We start from the raw sequence: 22,303 nt of genomic DNA, 5'->3' as shown, positions 1-22,303 counted from the left end.
TCTGTTTTGTTTGCTTGCCTTTATGATTTGAAACATGCTTTTTTTAATGAGAGCTAAATAATCATTTTGTGTTAGTAAGCCCTGTTCTGCAGCCCCTGCCACAATTACAGCCAGGTCTTTTTCTAGACCTTCTGATGATTAAAGCATGTACCGGTACCTCTATTGATTTTTGCTGCTGCATTCTGTTAACATGTAGTTAAAGTAAAAGGAGCATAGCAAGGAATTGAAGGTTTCTTCTGCTTTGTACTCTCTTCTTTTTCAGAGCCTAATAGGAGCATTATACAGATCACTGAATCGTTGTGCTTCTTTACTCATGTGTAAGAATGAATATACTGTAGCCTAATTTGTGGGAAATAACGATAGAACTCATAGATGCAAAACTGTCTTCCCATTTCAGCTGATTGTTTAGATCCAGCCTGTTCAAATCATGGTGTGTGCATCCATGGAGAGTGCCATTGTAATCCGGGATGGGGTGGTAACAACTGTGAAATTCTGAAGACTATGTGTCCAGACCAGTGCTCTGGCCATGGCACGTATCTTCAAGAAAGTGGCACATGCACTTGTGACCCTAATTGGACTGGTCCTGACTGCTCCAATGGTAAGGTTTTTATTTTATTTTTAAGAAATCTGTTTGCTTTAACTGTTAATATTGGGCAATATTCTAGAATGATATTATATTTAGGTCCCAGTGTAGCTAAAGGCTATAAGCAATACAAGCAAAAAACATGTAGGGATACTTAACTGAAATTGGCCATACAATGATAGCAGATTGCCACCACCAACACTTGATTCATTTCATTTCATTGATATATTTCCACACCGCTTTTTACCCACACGAGTCACAAAGCAGCTGACAAACAATATGTAACAATAACATTACAATTGCAACATAAATCATATAGAATAATTAACAAATCATCAATAAAACCATTTAATTTATTAATACGGGAGTGAGCCAAGTTCACATCATGTATGCCTGACCTGATGTGCAAAAGTGCCTCGCATCCTGCATAGACTTGAAGGTTTTAAACAAACCTCTGCAAATTTTTCTTCACTCGAAAGATGGTAGTGCAGTCTTTTTGCTGAGGTACCAGCCTGCAGCACTACAATAACAACATTAATATTGTACCTTGTGATATCACAGTAAGTCAGTGGTAGCACCTTATCATGCTTAACATTTATGCTCCCACCAGATGGTGACTGCTGAGTTTACCAAACAATAATGCTGCCGGGGTCCTACAATAGCACTATTCTTTGGTAGGCCCTACAGCCTGGATGCAGGAGTGTTGGTGACAGACAGTGACAGAATCTGAGGGTAGCAGTGCAGTGGCAAACAGGCCGATGGTCAACACCCCTGAGAATAACCAGGCCAAACCCTACGCCAAAGGATAAATGCACATAAATCTGATATCAGGAATCACAAGACAGAGAAACCAGTAGGAGAACACTTCAATCTCCCAGGACATTCTATAAAAGAACTCAAAGTAGCTGTCTTAATAAAAAGGAATTTCAGAAATAGACTGGAAAGAGAAGTGGCTGAATTGCAACTAATCACCAAACATAAAACCATGGAGAAACCTGGTCTGAACAAAGACATTGGATTCTTATCTCATTATACATGACAAAGCTATCTTTAGCCATCTCACCCCTTGCCTTTCCCTGTAAGACCCTGTAAAAATTGCAGTCATTAACAGGTTTTCCACACCTATCAGCTGATCACCCATTCCCATCACCCTTCTGAGTAATACCCCTCCCCACTCCCTCACTATATTTAAGGGTCTGGTGACTTCCGTTTCAGTGTATCTGAAGAAGTGTGCATGCACACGAAAGCTCATACCAAGAACAAACTTAGTTGGTCTCTAAGGTGCTACTGGAAGGAATTTTTTATTTTATTTTGTTTAGGCTGACATTAGTCACCACAACATTCATTTCTTTTATTTTAAATCATCTTTTTATAGCCAGGTGCAGTGAAGCTACAGCCTTGTTTCCCCCCAAATGACTCTGGGTCCCTACAGGTTTGGAGGCATTGGAAGGGGGTTGAACATGGTGGGTCACGGTGCCACTCACTGGCTGCCCAACTTCCACATGTTAAGTAATGGAAGGAAACCATGATCTTTTCCATTCTTATCACTGCCTGGTAAGGGAGGGGGTGTAGGTGGGAGGAAGAGACAAGAATGAATGGCTAGGATTGCAGTAGAAGGGTGTGGAAAGAGCAGCAGATTGGCAAGCCAGGGTGATGAAATGTCCGTGGAATGGTGGCGCTTGTGGAGGAGCAGCCTGGGCAGTATTCCAGGGCTGGTGCTGGTGGTGAGTGGGTGGCTAGAGAGCTGATTATGCTCCAGAACCATTGAAACTTACAGATTAATTACTTTGCTCCTTATTCTCCAAATATTTCAAATAACCTGTAGATAATCAGTTTATACATGTTTTGTTAAGATTCTAAGAGGAAAGGGAAAAGTTGTTTTGCTCCATCTAAAGGTTTAGCGGGGGCGGGGATGGGTAGCACATTTAAAATCAACTTTGCTTTCCTCTGTCTTCATCAGCAGCTTGTCCATTAATTAGCCCTCCAATTCCTCTTCAGTTAAATTAACTCTAATTAATAAGTTCATTACAAAGACTGACGCACCTTGCTTAAAGCAAGTGTGCTAGAAGCTGATAAACACCTCCACTCTAATGAAAAATTGATTAGATGGAAGACAAAAGGTGGGGCCTCTGAAATAAACCTTTTCCTCCCAGAGCAGGGTTGATATTTTGAAGTTTTGAAGTTAATCCATCCAAGATCTCATAATAAATAAATACATCATTCAGTTCAAAGTAGATATAAAAAGATTATATGAGAAACTCTCTTGGCTCCCACACCTTCTAGCGCATAAAAATTGTCACAAGTCTTGATAGTATATTTAATGTTTTACAGTTCTTTTAGATACAGCAGTGACGTCTCAGGGGAAGGATCCTTTTCAGCTTTTTTATTATTACATTCCTATTTCAATATCTATCACAAATAATTTCTGATCTTTGTTTCCGGAATTGCTTTTTCTGCTGTTTCTTTCTTTCAGGAGACAGAAGTCATATAATATGCTTATGAAACATCATATGGCTGTGCCAGCTTTGTTCTAAGAGTCTTAAACTATATCCCTTAAGCTATGTTTTTCCTCCTCATATTAGCTTCACAGAAAACTATTCCCTCAAAAAAAGAAGGAAAGATGAATGCAAACTGTAATAGACTGGAGTATTATTTCAAACCTTGTATTCAGTTTGAGAATAAAGTGTTTTGTGTAGCTTTATTATTTTAGCAATCATTTTCACAAGATGACAAATAAGGAACTGAATACTGTAGATGGAAAGTGACCAACCTATCTCCCACATGTGGCCTTTCCTCTAATTTCATGTGGTCTTTGGACTAATGTCATACAGGTAACAAGGATGGAGATAATGGGAGGAATGAGGATGGCAGAGTGGGAGGACATGGCAAACACAGTGAAAGAAAAAACAGGTGGCTTCATCCACTTTTGGGCCAACCCTACCCACCTCTTGCATGTGGTCCCCAACAGATTACCCCTGAGGATATGCGGCCCTCCACAGAAAAAATGGTTGCCCACCCCTGCTGTAAATAATGGGTAAAATGGCCAGTTGATATTGTTTGGGGTTTTTTGCCTACCACATAGCAATTGTCACAACCAATCTGGCTGTTAGGGCATTGGGTTGGATCCTTGGTCTAAGCAGGAAGGAGATTTGGAGTCCCAGCCCCCACTCCAGTGGATCAGGGTACCCTGTTAGAGGGGTCCTAGGGGCATTGCTTGTGTCCAGATGCCCAGATGTAGGTCATAGGGTGATCCTTAACCCAGAGGCGACCCTGCCAATCAGTCATCCAGAAGTCATGTTGGTTGGTTCTGGATTCACTCCCAATGCCTATGCCAAAACTACCCAATCAGAACACAAGATATTTTGGGCTCAAGGATAGACACCCACATACAAAATGCATCCATCTTGTGTTGGATGTTCCACACAATAACTATACTTACTTGTGGACTTGGGAGTGTAGTTATATTAAGTTGCCACAATAGTGCAGAGAATAGGAAAGAACTTTATCTCAGTGCTCTTTCAACAATCATGAGGATTTCAAGAATGGAAACACTTAATTTCAAGGTTACATAAAATAATCCATTAGACTGACAATTTCAGGAACAAAAGTGCTGGAGATCATAGAACGGAAATAGACAAAAGGAATAACTGTTTTTACTCCCTTGATGGAAGACTTCAGGCTTAACACTGGTAGAATCAAAACATTAACATGATATTGTTGTATCTTTATTTTTCTGTGGGTTAAAGCAAGATTTTCTGCTGTAGCTACTATTAGTTTTCAGTGCATATGATCTCAATGCTCAGTAAGAATATTACATAAATCCTCCTATGTGTAAGAACAGGTGAGTCTTAATATATATGTGATTAGGAAATCTAATTTTAAAATACTCAAAGCTAACTTAAGAAAAGCTGTGGTAGATAAACATCACTAAATCTCCTGGGCAACTAATAGAGCATTAGCTAAGATGTAGATTCCCCATCCTCTTGAGAGCTTCCTGAAAATGCTTTTATAGTAACTTTTTAAATTAAATTTTCCTCTGTGATCAGGTTGGATCAGGAATTTGGCTAATTATTGTGTTCTTTCCCCACCCCAACCCCAACCCCATCATCCTATCTCCTGCTGTTTATTTCTGATGCAGAAATCTGTTCTGTTGACTGTGGCACACATGGCATCTGCATGGGTGGAACTTGTCGTTGTGAAGAAGGCTGGACTGGCCCATCCTGCAGTCAAAGAGCATGTCACCCTCGGTGTGCTGAACATGGAACATGTAAAGATGGGAAGTGTGAATGCAGCCAAGGCTGGAATGGCGAGCACTGCACGATTGGTAGGCTAACTGTGCTTTAATATTATTCTTCAATACTGAATTTAAAAAGCCAGAGGTCCTGACCTTGTCTGAATCATAAATTTAGCACTTTGAAGCTTGTTCCTTCAAATGGAATATTTTCACTTGTCAGTTTGTGTAAAGGAATTGTTACTTTAAAAAAAGAAAAAGAAATGCTTATATGATGGATCATCAATCCTTTATAGCTATCTTACCCCAGATAGAAGGGGCAAGAATCGCTATTCAATTTTTTTCTTGGTTTTTTCTACACATAAGTTCACTGACTCCAATGATAACTATTTTTGTATTCTTCCTAATCATTTTATAAATCAGTTCATTTCTACCAGCTTTTCGATTTTTAGCTTGTAGTCGTGCATCTCATTTCACCTTTATTAACAAAGGAAACTAAAGAAACATTGTGCATGAACATAAAAGCTGGTTTGTTTGCCAGGAAATCTAGCACCCTGAAATAACTTTTGAGTTTTGTTAGCAGGCATAATGAATTATTTAACATTTCCACAAAGCTTCTATTTCGACAAATTGAGCAACTTGCTGACTTTCAGCACTTCCATTCATAGGTTTGTTAGTTTGTTTTTTTGCAAGCAAGAGCAGAGGCCCTATGTTTTTGTAGTACAAGACTCGTTTTTTCCTTTACATCCTGCATATTATATGGATATAAAAGAAAGGAGCCTTTTTTCTTTCTTAAAATTTTCTTTCTTAGAATTCTGTTATGTTTCTTTTCAGAAACCAGTCTTTGACCAATATCAAAGGTTGATATCTAACTAAGTTGGAGCCATGATAAGTCATTAAAGATCACAAAGAGGACAAATGAAGGAAGACTTTTCATAGTGATCCTTCACATTTGTCTCCATATTTCCTGCTCCTTTTAAAAGTCTATGGTAAAATGGATGTGGGAGACAAAGCCTATCGCTAAGCTTTAGCTTGTCAGCTTGTAATTATTCAGCAAATCATTCTTCTGTTGGCCTCACCGACCTACTTGGATTACAATTATATATGGATGAACTGTTCTTGCACATTTTTTTTCCAATGTATTAGACACAACAGGGTTTTTTTCATCAGCATTGGGAAGGCAGGGAGTTTGACTAGATTTCAAAACTATGTGTTGCCCATGTATTTATTGCATTACTGCTTTTACAATAATACATTCGTTGTTTTGGATATTTGTTAAGTTTTTAAACATTCAGGTGGTTTCGGTAGGGCTTCCATTTTCCTGCAATGACTGACTAATTCAGCAACAGTCCTAATCCCATATATATCCAGTTTCCCCTTACACATCGTCATGGTTCCCAATAACTATCAATCTCACCAATCTCTTTAAACCCTAATGGATGGGGACAGAATTGCAGCCTGCAGCTATGAGAATACCTATGCCAAAATTTTATTATAAGTATACTTTGAAATTCCATTTACCAATTTTAAACTTATAGAATACCAAACTTACTGATTTAATATTGGTGCTAGAGTGTATTTATTGATGGCAACAACACGTAAGAGCTGTCTTGTGTAATATATGCATGTATGCATATATGTATGTTACAAGAGTAAACTATAATTTCTTACACATGTAGGTCCCGCTCTCCACTCGCTATGCAAAAATTAACTTATTTGAATTTAAAGAATTGTGCCCAAACCTTGCTGTACACTCTGCAGGTTCAGATATCTGAATATCTGGAGTCTGCCTACTTTCTTGCTTGTTTGTGCTTTGCTGTTTGGCTGCAGCCATTTTTGGACAGAAACTATGCAGAGAGGGAGGGAACAAGATCAGACAAATTGGAGAGCAGGAGAGATCAGACAGATCAGTTTTTGTTCTTTGTGAGAGACATGCTGATTGGCTGCAGCCATTTTAGGAAGGAACCATGGAGAGAGATCAGACAAATCCCCAATTACAAATGTTCCCCTAGGAATCACTGGAAATTGTGGACTCGTTATGCAAATGCTCGCCTAATGAACAATTTCCATGGAGCATATACTGTGGTAAACAGGAGCTGCGTATATAAATAAAATGATAGAAAGCTTGAAAGGAGAAAATGGGTAGAACCAATGAGTTTGATTTCAAGATTCCATTCTCCCAATGAAAACAGTTTCCCCCCCCCAACAAAATTAGTATTTTGGATCCAACCTTCTGTCGGTACAGATAAAATGAAGTGTATTGCACCCAGCCCTTGTGGTACTCCCAGTAAGTCTGTGATCACTATACAATAGCAGTAGAGAAAGGATTCTGCGATAATTGCCAAGAGGAATAACTTACCGGTACACCACTTATATTTCTGAGAGTCTTTGTAATCCTATTACAGGGTTCAAAAGAAACAAGACGGGAAATAACACAATGCACCATAATAATTGCACCATGTGAGTTAGTACAGCAATACTTACTAGTCGTACAATAATGATGTTTAATAAAACAAGATACAAGGTGCAAGATTGAAATTCTGTCCAGATTCCAAATGTTTTAGTCTTGTATGTAGTGTTTAACAGCTAATTTCCCAGCTGTTAGTGTTTCATTTTCAAATTTTCACTGATTGGCTTCCTAACCTCACATCAGCCTTGGTGTTTAATAGAGGTGCACCGACCAGCTTGCCTACATTTTTTTTTCTCAACAAAGCATGTCTTTGTGGTCATTAATGATCTTGCTTTCCAATGTAGTGAAGAAATAAAAACAAATAGCAGGTATTTCGTAGCTTAAAGGTATTAGGATTTCCCCTAGGCCAGATTTCCATTTGAATTGCCTGCATCTACATGAAAATCAATGTAACTCAATAAACAGCTTGGAGTTTAAAGCACTATTAGCAGAGAACACCTCAAAGGACTACCTTTCCTTAAACTGGAGAGATGGGATTTTTGGGGGGCTTCAAAATATGTGCCGTGCTGAATGCAAATAGAAAGAGTAATTGAAAATTAGGTGGGAAAGAAATGAAACATTTTTTAAAACTAATAGAAGTTCTCAGTGGAAACTTGCATCAGGTGCTTCCTTAAACCTATGTTTATTGATGGCTTGCGCATCGTAGTGGTTTACTTCTCACTAATATGATCAGCGGGACCCAGGTGGCGCTGTGAGTTAAACCACAGAGTCTAGGGCTTGCTGATCAGAAGGTCGGTGGTTCGAATCCCTGCCACAGGGTGAGCTCCTGTTGCTCGGTCCCAGCTCCTGCCCACCTAGCAGTTCGAAAGCATGTCAAAGTGCAAGTAGATAAATAAGGGACCGCTCCAGCGGGAAGGTAAACGGCGTTTCCGTGTGCTGCTCTGGCTCACCAGAAGCAGCTTTGTCATGCTGGCCACATGACCCGGAAGCTGTCTGCGGACAAACGCCGGCTCCCTTGGCTTATAGAGCGAGATGAGCGCCGCAACCCCAGAGTCGGACACGACTGGACCTGATGGTCAGGGGTCCCTTTACCTTTACCTAATATGATCAGCATACACTTCCTCGCTCTCCAAAGTTGGGAACTTGTCCATTGTTCAGAGTTACATGCCAGGAGAACTGCAAGCTTTTCACATTTTTCCAAGTTAATAGCTGTGTGCACAAATAGCTGTGTGAACCCTTGTGAGCATACATTCAGTAAAAGTGAGCAGAACCTCTCCTTGTTTTTAAGTCCAAAGCTCATCTGCACGCATCATTTCAGACTGGCCTGGAGCTCATCTGTCTTATCGGCCTTCTTCCTACTGAGTGGAGACATGGGAGGCAGCGGAAACCAGTGCTCTGTAACTGTTGAGATTTTAACCTAGTGTTAATATAGCTTTTAACTGGATCTAACTTGTTTGAGCATCAGTTCAGAAGCAACAAATAATAATGAGAGGAGTCTGTAGTGGCTGGTGCTCATTGGGACAGGTAGGGCAGAAGGTGGGAAGCCCAGGCAGTAGGTGGCGCCAGAGACAATGATGGGCAGAGGTACAGGTGTAACAAGGCTGGGCAGCAGTTGTCTCCCAGTGACTCGATCTTTGGACCCAGTGGCTCAATCTTTGGACCTTTCATCTTTGTCAAACCAGAACTAGGATAGCAAAGAAGAATGGGTAAGACAGTGTGACCACTCTGCTCCTTACTGATCCCACTTAAGATTGCCTTGATGGAAAGATAACTCTCTATAACGCTGGTCCATGTGGAACTGAGAATCAGGCACTAAAATAGACACAACGAATTTATAGCTTTCCAGATGTTGATGCAGCCACAATCTTTAATATCCATGGCTGTCAGGGGCTGGAGCTGGAGTTCCAATAGCATCTGGAAAGCTACAAGTTCTCTATCACTGCACCCAAACCTGCTCGACAAAACTTACTGATAAGGTACATTGTACAATTCAAAGAATGCTGTAATGTTTTCAATGGAGGGACCCATTCTGTATTGCTATTTCAGTGAATGTATGTAGATTGAGTTCTTCTGTTGAATTGAATACAGGTAGTAGAATTTTGTGGGTAATGGGTGGACCAGCCCTGACTCTTTCAGAATAAAGTAAATTAAGTTCTCTTTCTAAAATAATTATAGGACGCAATTGGACATGTGATGAAGTATCAATGATATCAGCTTATAACTAAATACATAGTTGTGTGCTTAACTTTAGGTCCATGTAAGTTGCATTGATTCACACCCAACTGAGCAAGAGTGTATAGTTGGAAGGGAGATTGTTAGCGATAGGCTATTGTTTTTGCAATTTAGCTGACACTTATCTTGGGTAAATTAAATAACTGTGATAGGAACACTATAAAAGTGAATGCTTCACCAGCTGCTTTGCCATTAAACGCATTTAGTCGAATGGAATTAGCAAATAATTACGTTGGTAGGAATCTACTATATTCAAGTGTTGTATTAGTGGCTCCAATTAAAAAGCTTCATAATTTTTTTTCTTTCTATACACATTATTATTGTTAGGTAATTTACATTGCAGATTAGAAAACCTGCATTAAAATTCTGCTGCATTCTGATTTGTCAACAGCTCTTTTGAAATAAATCTGTAAAGTTAAATATGGGTGAGTAAGACCATCTGTTTAAAGAACTTGCCTGCAGCTCAAACACTTAACTCACGAGAGGCATTACAGCTGTTTAATTGTTATGGTGTGGAAACAATGATCGTTCTGTCCAAAATTAATATTTATATACATATTCATGTGGTTCAATGTAAGTGGTGTAAATGTGAGTGTACGCCATTAAGCATTCAGAGAAGAGATGGAGTTAGGTTTTGGTGATATTTTAACCTGGCTGGGAGGCATGTATATTATAACCTAGTCTCAAATGGATGGGGGCAATAAGCATATCATTAGTGGACTGCATCTCAGTGTATGAGGAAAACCAACTTAAGGAGACATGAATAGTTAACTGGGACTTCCTTGAGTTCTCTGTTTCCTACAAGAAGGCTAAGCTGTTTAGAATGAATTTTGACCTTTGAATTTGTGGAGCTAGGCAGAAAGCAGTTGGAGACACCTAGTAGCAGACTAGTCTGGATTACTTGAATCCTGGTTTTTGTGCCTCCCATCAATTGGGAGGCAAAATCAGGATTATTTGTACTGAATTGTTGGGCTCATGGAAGTACAGAGATTGTTTACTTGTCAAGTCTGTGGGGCAAGAAGGCAGAGCTGGGTGACTAGAGGGCTTTTTGAATGTTATGGCTCCAGGGAAGACTATTTGAAACTGAAAGCACAGACAGAATTTAGAATAGTGAGCTACTGCTGGTTCAGGCCTAATGCAACAGAACCTGTAGCTTCTCAAGCAACCTATTGTTTGTTACTAGATATATCTTGCTAGATGAAGCTGCTGGAAGTTTGTTCTCCTTCACGTTAACATCAAAAAAATGGTGTGAGTAATGGAGAGATTTTAAAAGCTTGTTTTAAATGGCACTATAAATAAGACAGGCATTGTGCCATGGAACCATGTACATATATGATTTTACATGTTTTTAACAAGGCACATAATTAGCACTTAGCTGCTTTCATACTGATAGCTAATTAGCAGTTAAGTAGTCCAAAGACTACTCTAATCCTGTTTGAAATGTTACAATAAAAACATAAATGCTCTTACCAGATTTAAATGAGCAACGTAGAACTTTACACAAGTAGTAAAAAAAAAAAAAGCCTACACGAAGGAAGTCTGTAAGTTTAAAAATTGCAGACGTGCTGTGAACACATTGAAGTTAGTAGCAGCTATTGCACAGGAAACTGATAGATATACGAGAGGACAAAATGTTCAAAGAATACAGCTGGTCTGGCACTCTACAAGCTATGCAAGAAAAAGTGCAATCTATTACAATTGTAGGTTCAAATTCAGAATTATTCTTACTTCTGCAGAATTAGAAAGTGAAGAGTAAGCATTCTCTGTAGGAAAAAATAAAGGCCTCTGTCAGCACAGAACTTTGAACACTTCAGAAAATGACAGTATTTTGATAATAAAAGAGAAGACTTGGGAAAACAGAAATACCATCTGTCAATTCTGAAAATATTAGGTATTGCATGTGAAACTGAAGATATTATGTGACTGAATTTGTAGCAATGTGACACTAATTACAATTAATGGAGACAAATTGTTTCAATTCAGGCCTGTGTGGAGGTTATGAAAGATGGCATAACTGAGCCTAGGTACTGCTACATACTTGCACATTTTTCTACCACAGAGTGACTCTGCAGTCATGTTAGGCTACTATAAGGTTAAAGGAAAGGTAGTAATTAATTTTCAATAATGGTTTATTTAATGCTTCATCACAAAACTAATGCTCAAAACCTAAACAGCTTTGCTGGCCTATTTGCCTTCAATTGCAGAGCAAAATCCTTACCACCACACACAGCAGGATGTGTCACCCTAAGCATTTACAGTCATACCTTGGATCCCAAATGCCTTGGCTCCCAAACAATTCAGCTCCCAATTAAAACCTGGAAGTGAGTGTTCTGGTTTTTTAACGATTTTTGGAAGCCAAATGTCCGGTGCGGCTTCCGATTGGCTGCAGGACGCTCCTGCAGCCAATCAGAATCCGCGCTTTGGTTTCTGAACATTTTAGAAGTCTTAACAGACTTCCAGAATGGATTCTATTCGACTTCCAAGGTATGACTGTATTTCCTAGTTAGCACTAAAATCCATCTTTAAGAGTAATATCTGTGTCTGGTATTCTTTTTATCTACTAAGACTGCAATCCTTTGACCTGGGGTCATAGAATACATCATGTAGATAACTCTAAATTGGAGATCCAATATAGCTCCCTCTCTACCTCTGTAGCAACTTCTGTGGCCCTAGCAATGTTGGAGCTCTGATATTGGTGGAGCAAAAGATGTTAGGGTGGTTTGGGGTGGGGAGTGTTTCAGAGGACCAGGTTAAGGCTTTGGGTCCCGTTTGGAAGCAAAGGAGGAAATTCAATTTCAAATATTAGAGAGGTGGAACCTTAAGTGACTCTGTGGTAGCTGAAATATACTCAGGAGTCTCCCGTTACTTGTTCCTTCTCCACCCAATCCTGTATCGTGCAGTAGGTTTCTGGTGCTAAATTATATCTGGTGATAACTACTGCCAAAACATCACCAAGAATATTCATAGCACTGTGAGCATAACAACCTTTGTAAGTTTTAAGGGCTACAAATTATGAAATTTCTCCAGTGCATCAGTCAGTGTGCCCAAATCTGAGTATGAATTCACCAGCTTGTGTTTCATGGAATTGGCCATTGGAATTTGTGTCGCAGCTTTCCCTGCAAGTTTTATTTAAGTTTCATTTTAAGTGGTAGGAAAGCATTTTTAATACCGGGTCAATTATTTTACCCCTAGCATGACATCTTAGCTTACAGTCATGTTGAAAAGCTGTGCGCAAAACAGTATAGTTAGTATTTTTCTTTTTTATTCTAGCCCTAGACAAGAAAGATCACGGTAAGTGAAAATATCTCGTAAAGGGCATGAATAAACTAATATGAATATGAATTTGTTATACTGCATTGAAAATTATGTCACTGCTATAATCCTTTATGACAGGGTAATCAGTAATAAAACAGTGCAGTGAGTACCAATTAAGGAACATCAAATCACTGAGCATGCTGTTCATGCTGATTTAAACAGGAGATGATTGGAATAAATGGATTTAATATATACTTTTTTGCAGGCTGTAGCTATTCTGTCATATCTACAGGAGCTAGCATATGAATAATCTAAGGGGGATACCTACTTATATCTCTAATGGAAGACTAATGAAAAGCATTAAATTTTAGAAAGCCTGCATTAAGACCTGTTGTTAAAAAATATATAATAGTAAATGGGAATTTTCCTGCTAGCTTTAATAGTTTATTGCTGGAGAAATTACAATGGAGATGAATAATTTTTCTTCTTGTTGCTATGCTTGTTTTCCTTTTGCAATTTGTTGATGTTTCTTACATTAGTTGATTACAGAAGCTATTAGAAATCTTTTAAGGAATCTTACGTGAATCCTAATGTATTCCCACCGTGCCCTCCCACAATCTTAATAGTACTAAGCCAACAAATTATATGATTCAAAATTTGTCTTATTTCCATCATTGTCAACTGAGAGATTTTTTAAAAAAGCTGTGAGGCTCAGGGTTTTTTTTGGGGGGGGGGACATGCCCATATTTTTCGAAGGCCTGAGCTTTTGCTAGCAAAGCAACCATATTTTTTATAGTGAAATCTGAAATTTTATAGTAAAATTTCATCCAAGGGGAAATGATATAGAGTGAAGAAGTAACAGGCACTACATAATCCTTTCTCTGCATGCTTCTCAGCTCCATATCAAACTACCTTAAGTTATTTCCCTCCAGCAGAATTACAGAAATGTGTTTAACTTCAACAAAGGGGGGGGGAGTGCCCTGCTCTGTCTCTTTTCCGTTGCACATCACCCTCCCACAAGCATCACTTTTCTCAGGAAATAAATGGGATTCAAGTTTGTTACGCACAAAGCCTAGTTTTGTCCTTCTATCCTCTGAGTATTTATTTTGGTATGGAGCTGTTATTTGTGTACAGTATTAACTATATTTATACTTCCACCAAATAACATATATTTACGTTAATTATTGTAAGGGTGGTATTCAACTAAGTTTTACTCAGAATAGACCCACTGATATTAATGAACACGACTAAATTAGGTCTATTAATTTCAGAGGGTCTGCTCTGAGCAGAGAGTGAGTTTTGGAATATTGTTTGCAATGACTTTGGCCTTGGTTTTCATTTCCTCCCCCCATTTCTTACACAGTTATACCTCGGGTTGCGCACCGTGCAGAACCTGGAAGTACTGGAACGGGTTACTTCCAGGTTTGGCGCTTTGTGCATTCACAGAAGCCCCGAATCACAACCCGCCCGTGCGCAGATGCGGCGCTGCGGGTTATGGACGCTGCAGGTTGCGAACACGCCTCGCACATGGATCGCGTTCGCAACCCGAGCGTCCACTGTACTTGAGCTCCTGACAGACCCTGGGCAAGGCAAACAAAGAGAGAGAAGCCAATTGGCAGATGAAGATAGCATCATATTATCTTCCAGTCTAGTCTTTATCCCCCATCTCCCATCACACTCCTTCCAACCCTTTTGTACCATTGTCTTCAAACACAGCTTAATGACTTTTCTTACACATCTTCTCCTTCCATCTCTTCTAACCTTTTCTCCAGTCCAGATACTCCTTTCTGTTACCTACTCACCAATTAGCTCTATAAATGCTATAAGATTCCCCCGTTAAATCCCACCCTAGTCTTCCATTTCACATATTCCCTTCAGCAAGCGACCTCTATACTTAGGATGTTTCCCAATGGTGAACTTAATATTGCCAACAGGTTGCTCAGATATCTCACACACGAAGGTTGTTGGCAACAGGTTCTTTTAACTTACTATTTTTTCTGTGTAAAAGAGAAATCTAAATGAAATGATACACCAATGATATGTGAACACCGAAAAATTTGTGTGCATGAACACTCATTCCCTATGAACACCCTCCTAGAAGTACCCATACTGCTTTTCTCCTCCCTTCCACCTTCGCACATCTTTCCTTAAATTCACCTCCCAAATGTATGGTTTCCTTTTTCACTTATCCTTTTTATCTGTGTCTTGCCCACAGACGTCTCTGCATCCCACACTGGATCCTGTATGATTCCATTTTATTTTTCCTTCCTATTCAGTGCATACACTGAGCCACTAATGGTATGGACACATGGAGTATAGATGTACATAACACACAACTTTTATCTTTCCGTATAGTCTGGTTCAAATCTTTCATTCTGCATGAAGCTATTGTGAATTGCACAGGGGTAGCCATATTTATCTGCTGCAACAAAAAAAATCTGGGAATATTTCTGTTTTTTATTGCCGTGTACCAACTGGAAGCAATGGTCAGGTGTACTTCCTACCAGCATCATCTAGCTACCAGTACAAAGCTTTCCAGATTTTTCATGCTGGTGACAAACATTTTAGACACACATCATTTCGCGACACAGTAATTCAGTTTTACTAGTAAACCGGGGGTAAACTAACCAGTTTCCAGCCCAAGGAGGAGTGTCGGCAGCATTCATGCCACACACCTACACACTGCAGCAGACACACTAAGGTGTCACGACACACAATTTGGAAAGCTCTGATCTAGTAGGATGTCAACTTGTCTCTGATATTTGCACTTAATTAGCTTCTTCATGCTTTGGTAGCCAAACACAAGATTACCTAGTGCTTTCTGTGGGTGTGCCCTTTAGATATCTCAATGGCAGTTGCAGCCCTCCTAAAAGAAGTGAGTCACCAACCACATTTCACGAGTGCTGCAATGTCTACCCTCTTGCCTTCTGTGCTAAGTTCACATTGCTGATCATCACTTACAGAAATCTATGTTTGTGCCTATCACACCTGAATATCCCATCGTAATCTCTCTTTAAGAGATTTGTTCATCAACTTAAGATTCCAGGGATGCATGCATGCACCAAGCAGTAGCATTCTCCATGGTGTACGTTTGCTATGTGGAGAGAGATTTGTATGTGAGAGCATCAACAAATAGGCAGTTGGAAAGTGTACAGACTGGAATGGCATCAATTCAGTTTACCATCTCATCCTGCATAACGTCAATAATGACTCTTACAAAAAGGGCAAACCAGGTTCAGCTTCACTGATATTATCTTAGAGTGAATTCACACGTGGTGATTAAAGCTACATTTGGTAAGTGTTTCAACTTTAGGGAAGTTTTTAAACTGTGATATTTTAAATGTATTTTAATGTTTGGTGGAAGCCGCCCAGAGTGGCTGGGGAGACCCAGCCAGATGGGCGGGGTACAAATAATAAATTATTATTATTATTATTATATTCAATGAAACTACCTTCGTAGATCAGTTGATACATTATATCATGCTAGGCTGTTGCCACGGCAAGTTGGGAGTAAATAAGTTGGGAGTAAATAAGTCACATATTGTCTGCTATTTTGTTTGTTTGTTTTGTTTGATTGACAATTGATATACTCCATCAGTGATTCCAAGTGTTTTATAGCATATTTAAGTAAAACAGTGCAATACAATACATAATGTACGGGTCACACTTATATTGAATTTAGCCTACAGTAAGTGACTAGAAAATAAGACATGTGGTGTGTAAGTAAGTTGCAGTGTTAAACATTAAGCAATTATTATTTAACCACTGCCCTGTCTTTAAAAAACAGCAGCCAACCTTTACTTGAAACAATATCTACCTGTGGAAAACAACCAATAGACTTTCTCTTATTTTATATGTTACATGCTTTATTTTATATATGTATCTGTAACCTTGTTTCTCTCTCAAATTTGAAAACATCTGTTAGTTTCTTCTGCATTGCTAGGTACCGCTGCTCTCAATAAAATAATATAGTTCTGTGTTTTGCATAATTGGCTAAGTACGCTGAGACAAATAAGTGGATTGCAGAAGTATATTGTTTCTTTTTTGAAGTAGTGATAATACAGGACACAATTAAAATACAGTACTTGTTCTGTCCAGAACGTCTGAACTGTACATGACTTGGAAATCAGATATATGGTTCTTCAGTTTGGCCAAGCTGTAAAGCTCATGTGTTACGTAACTGCTTTAACATGAACTGAAAATCAAAAAAAATTATGACTTTGGTTAGGTTTGCTCTACGTAAAAGACTAGGTATAACAAAAACAGCTATAAAGTAAACTGAAGACTTTGAAATGTGTTGGTTTTTTGGTCTAAAAATGCATTTTTAAAATGCTGACTGTTTAATCAAATGATGACTGTATATTTTGCTGTAGAGAAACACTGGGAAAACCTTCTATGCGATGTGAGATCTCATTTCAGCAAATCACTGCTCTTTCTGTTGTAAATTCTGAACAATTCCTTTCCTACATTACTTTTCTGAAACGTCTGTCTGTTCTCTTTTTTCTTTTTAATTCTCAAGCTCACTATTTGGATAAGATAGTTAAAGGTACTGTATATTTGCTCTTACTTGACATGCTTCCATGTATCTCTGTGTATATTATAGCAACCATTCCACTAGACTTGGCAAGTGCAACGTATTTTATATGTACTCCATGAATTATAAATTTCATTCATGTTACTTTCCATGTTCCTCGGATTTAAGAGATAAAGACTTTTAATGTTTTTTGTCACCTGTTAACATTTTTACTAAGCACTTTGTAAGTTTCACTATATCCTGTATAAATGGATTAGCTTTGGTGGTATCAAAAACTGAAGATAGCTGTGCATCTGCTGTTTGTGGTTTTTTAAAGCCTTCTAGCTTTTGTTGCTTGAAGGAATCTCCTAGTCATCCTATACGATAAGAAAAAAAATGAAATGTTAGTCACAGGATGAGAAAATGTCATAGCTTCAAGGATACATTGCAATAGAGATATGTGTGTAAAAGAAGCCAGTGGTGCCATTGGCCAGGATCCATGTCATACCATAGGTGGTATCCCATGTAGACCTACTCAGAGTAGACCCATTGAAATTTCTATACAGTGGGTCTACTTTGGGTAGAACTTAGTTGGATATGGGTCCATATATGGGTGAAAAACACCGCTGTTCCTTCCTATTGTTCCTCGCTGGGTCCTTGTCAGGACCTTGATGGCTTTGTGCCATGTGTAATCAGAACATCATGTGCGCTGCTTTGGATGCTGGCCATTGCAGTTGGCAAGCTGCTTAAATTTATGGAAGCTCCATAGTTGCTTTTATTTTATTTTTATTTTTTAAAAAAATGTTTATAAGCTTTTAAAAAATAAGCTTATATGTTAAAATATTTTATTGCCATTTACTAAGAAAATTTGTGTGAAATCAAATAATTATACTTCATAGTTTTGGATTGCAATGGAAAAGTTGATTTAGCCAACTCTTCATTGAGCATGTACCACTAAACAGTGAACGTTCTCATATCTTCAGTTGTGGTAAAAGAAATGTGTTTTTGTTTAATTATCACAAGTACTCCCCTTTTTTCCAGATTGCCTTTCTTCTCTTCCTTATTTGTGCTTTTTCATTAGAGTATGGTAATATTCATGGCAGAATCCAGGCTTTCGTATAATCACTCTTGAGTGCATTCAATTGTTTTCTGTAATTCTTTGCCAGTAGGACAGATAAAGCTGTGTGTCCTCTGTAACCAAAGTGGAAGAAAAACATTTCAGAAGTAAAAAATTTACCTTCTGCACATACAATTGAAAAGTGCAGATGGCAAATAGTACCTAAAGAAAAACTGGCAGCCAAATCTAATCTCAGCCTGGCATGATGACATGATATCCATAACTATAGCTTCATCATACCTTGTCATGAGACGCTACTATTATTCCCTTCCATCTGTAAGTACTAATTTTTGCTAGAGGCAATAACGGCCTTAGAATGATTGTTTCATTTGTGCTGCATAAGTGGAGAAAGAAGTACGTTAATAATTATTTAAGGATTCCTAGCAAAAAAAGATGGTTTCAAGCACATGTGCGAATCAACAGAAACAGGACACTAAGCTAGTTCCCAGAGACACTTAAACAGATGCAACTTAATAAGGTTATATTACATGCTGTATAGAGTTAGAAATAACTGCTTTTTCCTAAAATACCTGATTTGTAGCCACTGATCATAGTTATGCTTCTGTACTTGCTTATGTGAATGTCTTACCGCAGTCATAGATAAGGAATACTAGAATTCTACATATATATACATTTATATATCTATATATCTATATCTATATCTATATATGTATATAGATATATACTGTTGTCATTCTCATACAGTCATGTTGGCTGCATGCCAGTTTTTCCATCAGTAGGAAGTGACAGATACTGTTTTTGATGTACTGTTAGATGAAAAAAAAAGTAATAGATTCTGGATATATTAAATAATTTTAATTGTTTCCCAAATTTTCCCTCCTTGGCCATAAAAGCAGACAAGATAGGATATAAAGGTAACAGCACAAAAGCCTTAGGGAGATTGTCACAAAAGAATCACTCTCCGCTATCTGTCTTGAAGCACGTCACTACCGTGTTTTTGTTCAGTCTATCAATGTTTTATTGTGGTCCTTATGGTATTTCATTTTGTCCGTCCTAAGTAATCAAATACGCACAGCTATTACATTTAGTTGGAAATCCTGTTGGTCCTGTCCCATCCGTATGCAGCCTGAATCCTAATGTTTGTTAGAATAGATGCTAAGCTGCTTCACTATTTCCTGGGCTTTGCTTATTCTGTGAAAAGGAATGTACTTTCGGCATAAAGTATAGTCACTGAAACTGACCTATACTTTGTGCAATTATTTAATGCACTGTAATTTCACATGAACACATGGCAACTCTTGAGACCAGATAAAATTAACGTTGTTGAAAGCAGAGTGGCACAGCTACTTTGAAATTTCAAAGGATTTATTTAAAATAACAAGGAGCTTAACAAAATCTATACCATCAAGTAACCAGCAATGCATATACATCAAATAATTATTTCCTCTATAAATGCAGAACCCCTGTCGTTTTGCCTAGAGGCTGCGTTGTGTACTATGTTGTGATCATATGGCCTGCTACTCTGATAAAGAACAGGAAAACATAATTTTGTCTGGCCTGCAGGTATTTAGAGGTTTCTTGGATATATTTCCTGCCTGCACAGGTAAGTGGTGTCTCAAGTGTCAGACCAATCAAAGATGCCACTTAGTTAAGAATTAGAATCCCAGGTAATGTTGCTGTTACTCTCCATGTGCAATTACAGTATTTGTGCTGTTCTGAAGGCCTGTTCCCAGTAAGTGTCCCCTGTTCGTATTTTGATTAGATTTTAAATTGTTGTAATAGCTAAATCACATGCAGTGTCATTTTTTTTTGTCTGTTTTGACAGAGGGATGCCCTGGCTTGTGTAATAGCAATGGAAGATGTACTCTGGACCAAAATGGTTGGCATTGTGTTTGTCAGCCAGGATGGAGGGGAGCAGGATGTGATGTCGCCATGGAAACTTTATGTACTGATAGCAAGGACAATGAAGGAGGTAGGAGATGCAGAGTGAAATTCCTGCACTGCTAAAAAAATTGTAAAATTATCGGCTTCCCAATCAAGTGAAAAAAAATACTGCTGTGAGAATGATACAGAGCTTTTACTACCTGTGATGAGATACATGCAGGAATGTGCTACAACATTTATTGCCTTCATTTAGTATGCTATCAAATCCTTAAGAGATGGTTACAGCAGGCAAAATGTGTACATCGAAATCCATTAGTGAGCATTAAGTTACAAGTGGTAGTATTTTATCTAAGGGCAAAAATAATACTGTATTTCAGAGAGCTTTATAATAAAGCTGCACACATGCCCAAAGTGAATAGTTGTGACATCCACATTCGGGAAATTTTTTCAAGAGGTACAGATGTTGAGAAATAATTTAGTAAAAACTTCACATTTTTAAAAGATCCATTGTCAGCAACAATCTAATCCCACCAAGCTTCTTACTAGCACAACTGTTCCTTATTTGATCTCAGCTTTGACTCATTCCTGTGTTCTTATAGCTCAGTATTGAAGGCCTTCCAGAATAATTTTTAGCGACTACAGCAGCATTGCCACACCTTCCCCTGCCTTCCATCAATGCCTACTACTTTATCTTCATTTTTCCCCAGCCCTATTTTCCACTCTGAAAAATTCAACTTCTATGTACCTCCCAGTTCCAGTTCTTCACAGTACCTTTTGCCTTTCTGTCTTCTGTCATTGCAATCATACATAAATACATATTTTTATTTGTATGCTACCTTTCCACAATTCAAACCATGCTCAAGGCAGCTTACACATGGCATCCCCCTCCCACAAACACATTTAAAAGGCCATGGGATGTTAATCAGCCAAAGGTCTGGTTGAAGAGATATATTTTTTCCTGGCACCTAAAGATATGTATTGATGGTTCCAGGCAAGCATTCCATGGAGAGTCGCTACAGAAAAGGCCTGTTGCCACCCATTGAACCTCTTGTGGAGGAGGCAGCACACAAAGAAGGGTGTCAGATTATTATTGCAGGGGCAGAGGCAGTTCGTATGGGTAGATGTGGTCCTTGAAGTATTGTGGTCATGAGCCGTTTGGGGCTTTATGGGTCAAAACCAGCACTTTGAATTGAGCCCGGAAACCAATTGGCAGCTAATGCAGTTGGTTTCCAAACCATCTTCAGATGCAGCCCTATGTATAATGCATTCCACTAATCTAGTTTAGAGGTTTCCAGAGCATAAACAACAGAAGTTAGGCTACATGTCATGGGAGTGGTTGGAGAAAGCGGAATGCTGGGAGGAACCAGCTGGGGAACCCACAAGGGAAGAAGGTTCAGACCCTGGGGATTGGTGATGGGAGAACAATGAGTGGTCAGAGGAAGAAGAGGAAGTGTTGGAAGCTGAAGAGTTAATAGGGCTTAGTGAGCTGGGGGCGTCTGTGGTGCAGAGAAGTCCAGAATCAGAATCAGAAGCTGAAGCAGAGGAGGAGGGAGGCCAAGAGGCAGAGATGAGTCCAGCTGGTAAAGAGTCACAGGTGTCTCCCCCTCTTGCTGCGGCAAGCTGCCCTCCTTCCCCCCCTCCCCCGAACCAGAAGAAACAGAAGAGAGGTTGGTTTCATGCAGATGCAATCTCCGTTTTCTTGAAAATAATCCTGGAGGGGAGGGGACTGAGAAGCTGGGGGTCATTAACAGGAACACATTTCTCCTGCCTCTCTCCCGACAGAGGTCATCACACAGGGCGGCCAAAGCCGCTTCTGTGTCAAAACCAGGCCTAAACCCCAACTGAAATGGATCTAGAAAACCAGTTTCCTCCAAAAGCACCTGATTCGAGTAGCAGGTAGTAGCAGCCAGATGGGATGGTATTTCTAGCCTATGTGAGTGGGCGTGAGAGAAGCTGTTCATGTATGCAAGGGAGATGCTTTCTAGATGCTCAGTTCAGTTTACAGTGCCATGTACAGTGTGACTTGACTTGTATTGAAAAACAGCCCATGTTTTGAGTTACCTCCTATTGGGTCACATTTGTTGCTATGGCTAATTTCACTGACTGACCTGCTTTGC

General features: G+C 39.0%; 1 protein-coding gene across 11 annotated transcripts in view; it reads left to right on the top strand.

Moving 5' to 3' along the window:
* TENM3 (teneurin transmembrane protein 3) overlaps window positions 1-22,303 on the top strand; it is a 399,040-nt gene that overhangs the window by 316,533 nt on the left and 60,204 nt on the right. For 7 of the 11 annotated variants that reach the window (XM_033160981.1, XM_033160987.1, XM_033160988.1 and 4 more), the window contains 4 exons: window positions 398-598; window positions 4,722-4,907; window positions 17,231-17,257; window positions 20,128-20,274. In XM_033160981.1, the coding sequence (XP_033016872.1) occupies window positions 398-598; window positions 4,722-4,907; window positions 17,231-17,257; window positions 20,128-20,274 (561 nt within the window). The remainder of the gene's footprint in view (window positions 1-397; window positions 599-4,721; window positions 4,908-17,230; window positions 17,258-20,127; window positions 20,275-22,303) is intronic. The other 4 variants (XM_033160989.1, XM_033160991.1, XM_033160984.1 and 1 more) reach the window with 1 other exon arrangement.

The sequence above is a fragment of the Lacerta agilis genome, chromosome 9 (assembly GCF_009819535.1).
Source record: "Lacerta agilis isolate rLacAgi1 chromosome 9, rLacAgi1.pri, whole genome shotgun sequence".
Taxonomy (NCBI): Eukaryota; Metazoa; Chordata; class Lepidosauria; order Squamata; family Lacertidae; genus Lacerta; species Lacerta agilis.
Note: the sequence above shows the minus strand (reverse complement) of the source record. Positions and strands in the feature narration are given on the sequence as shown.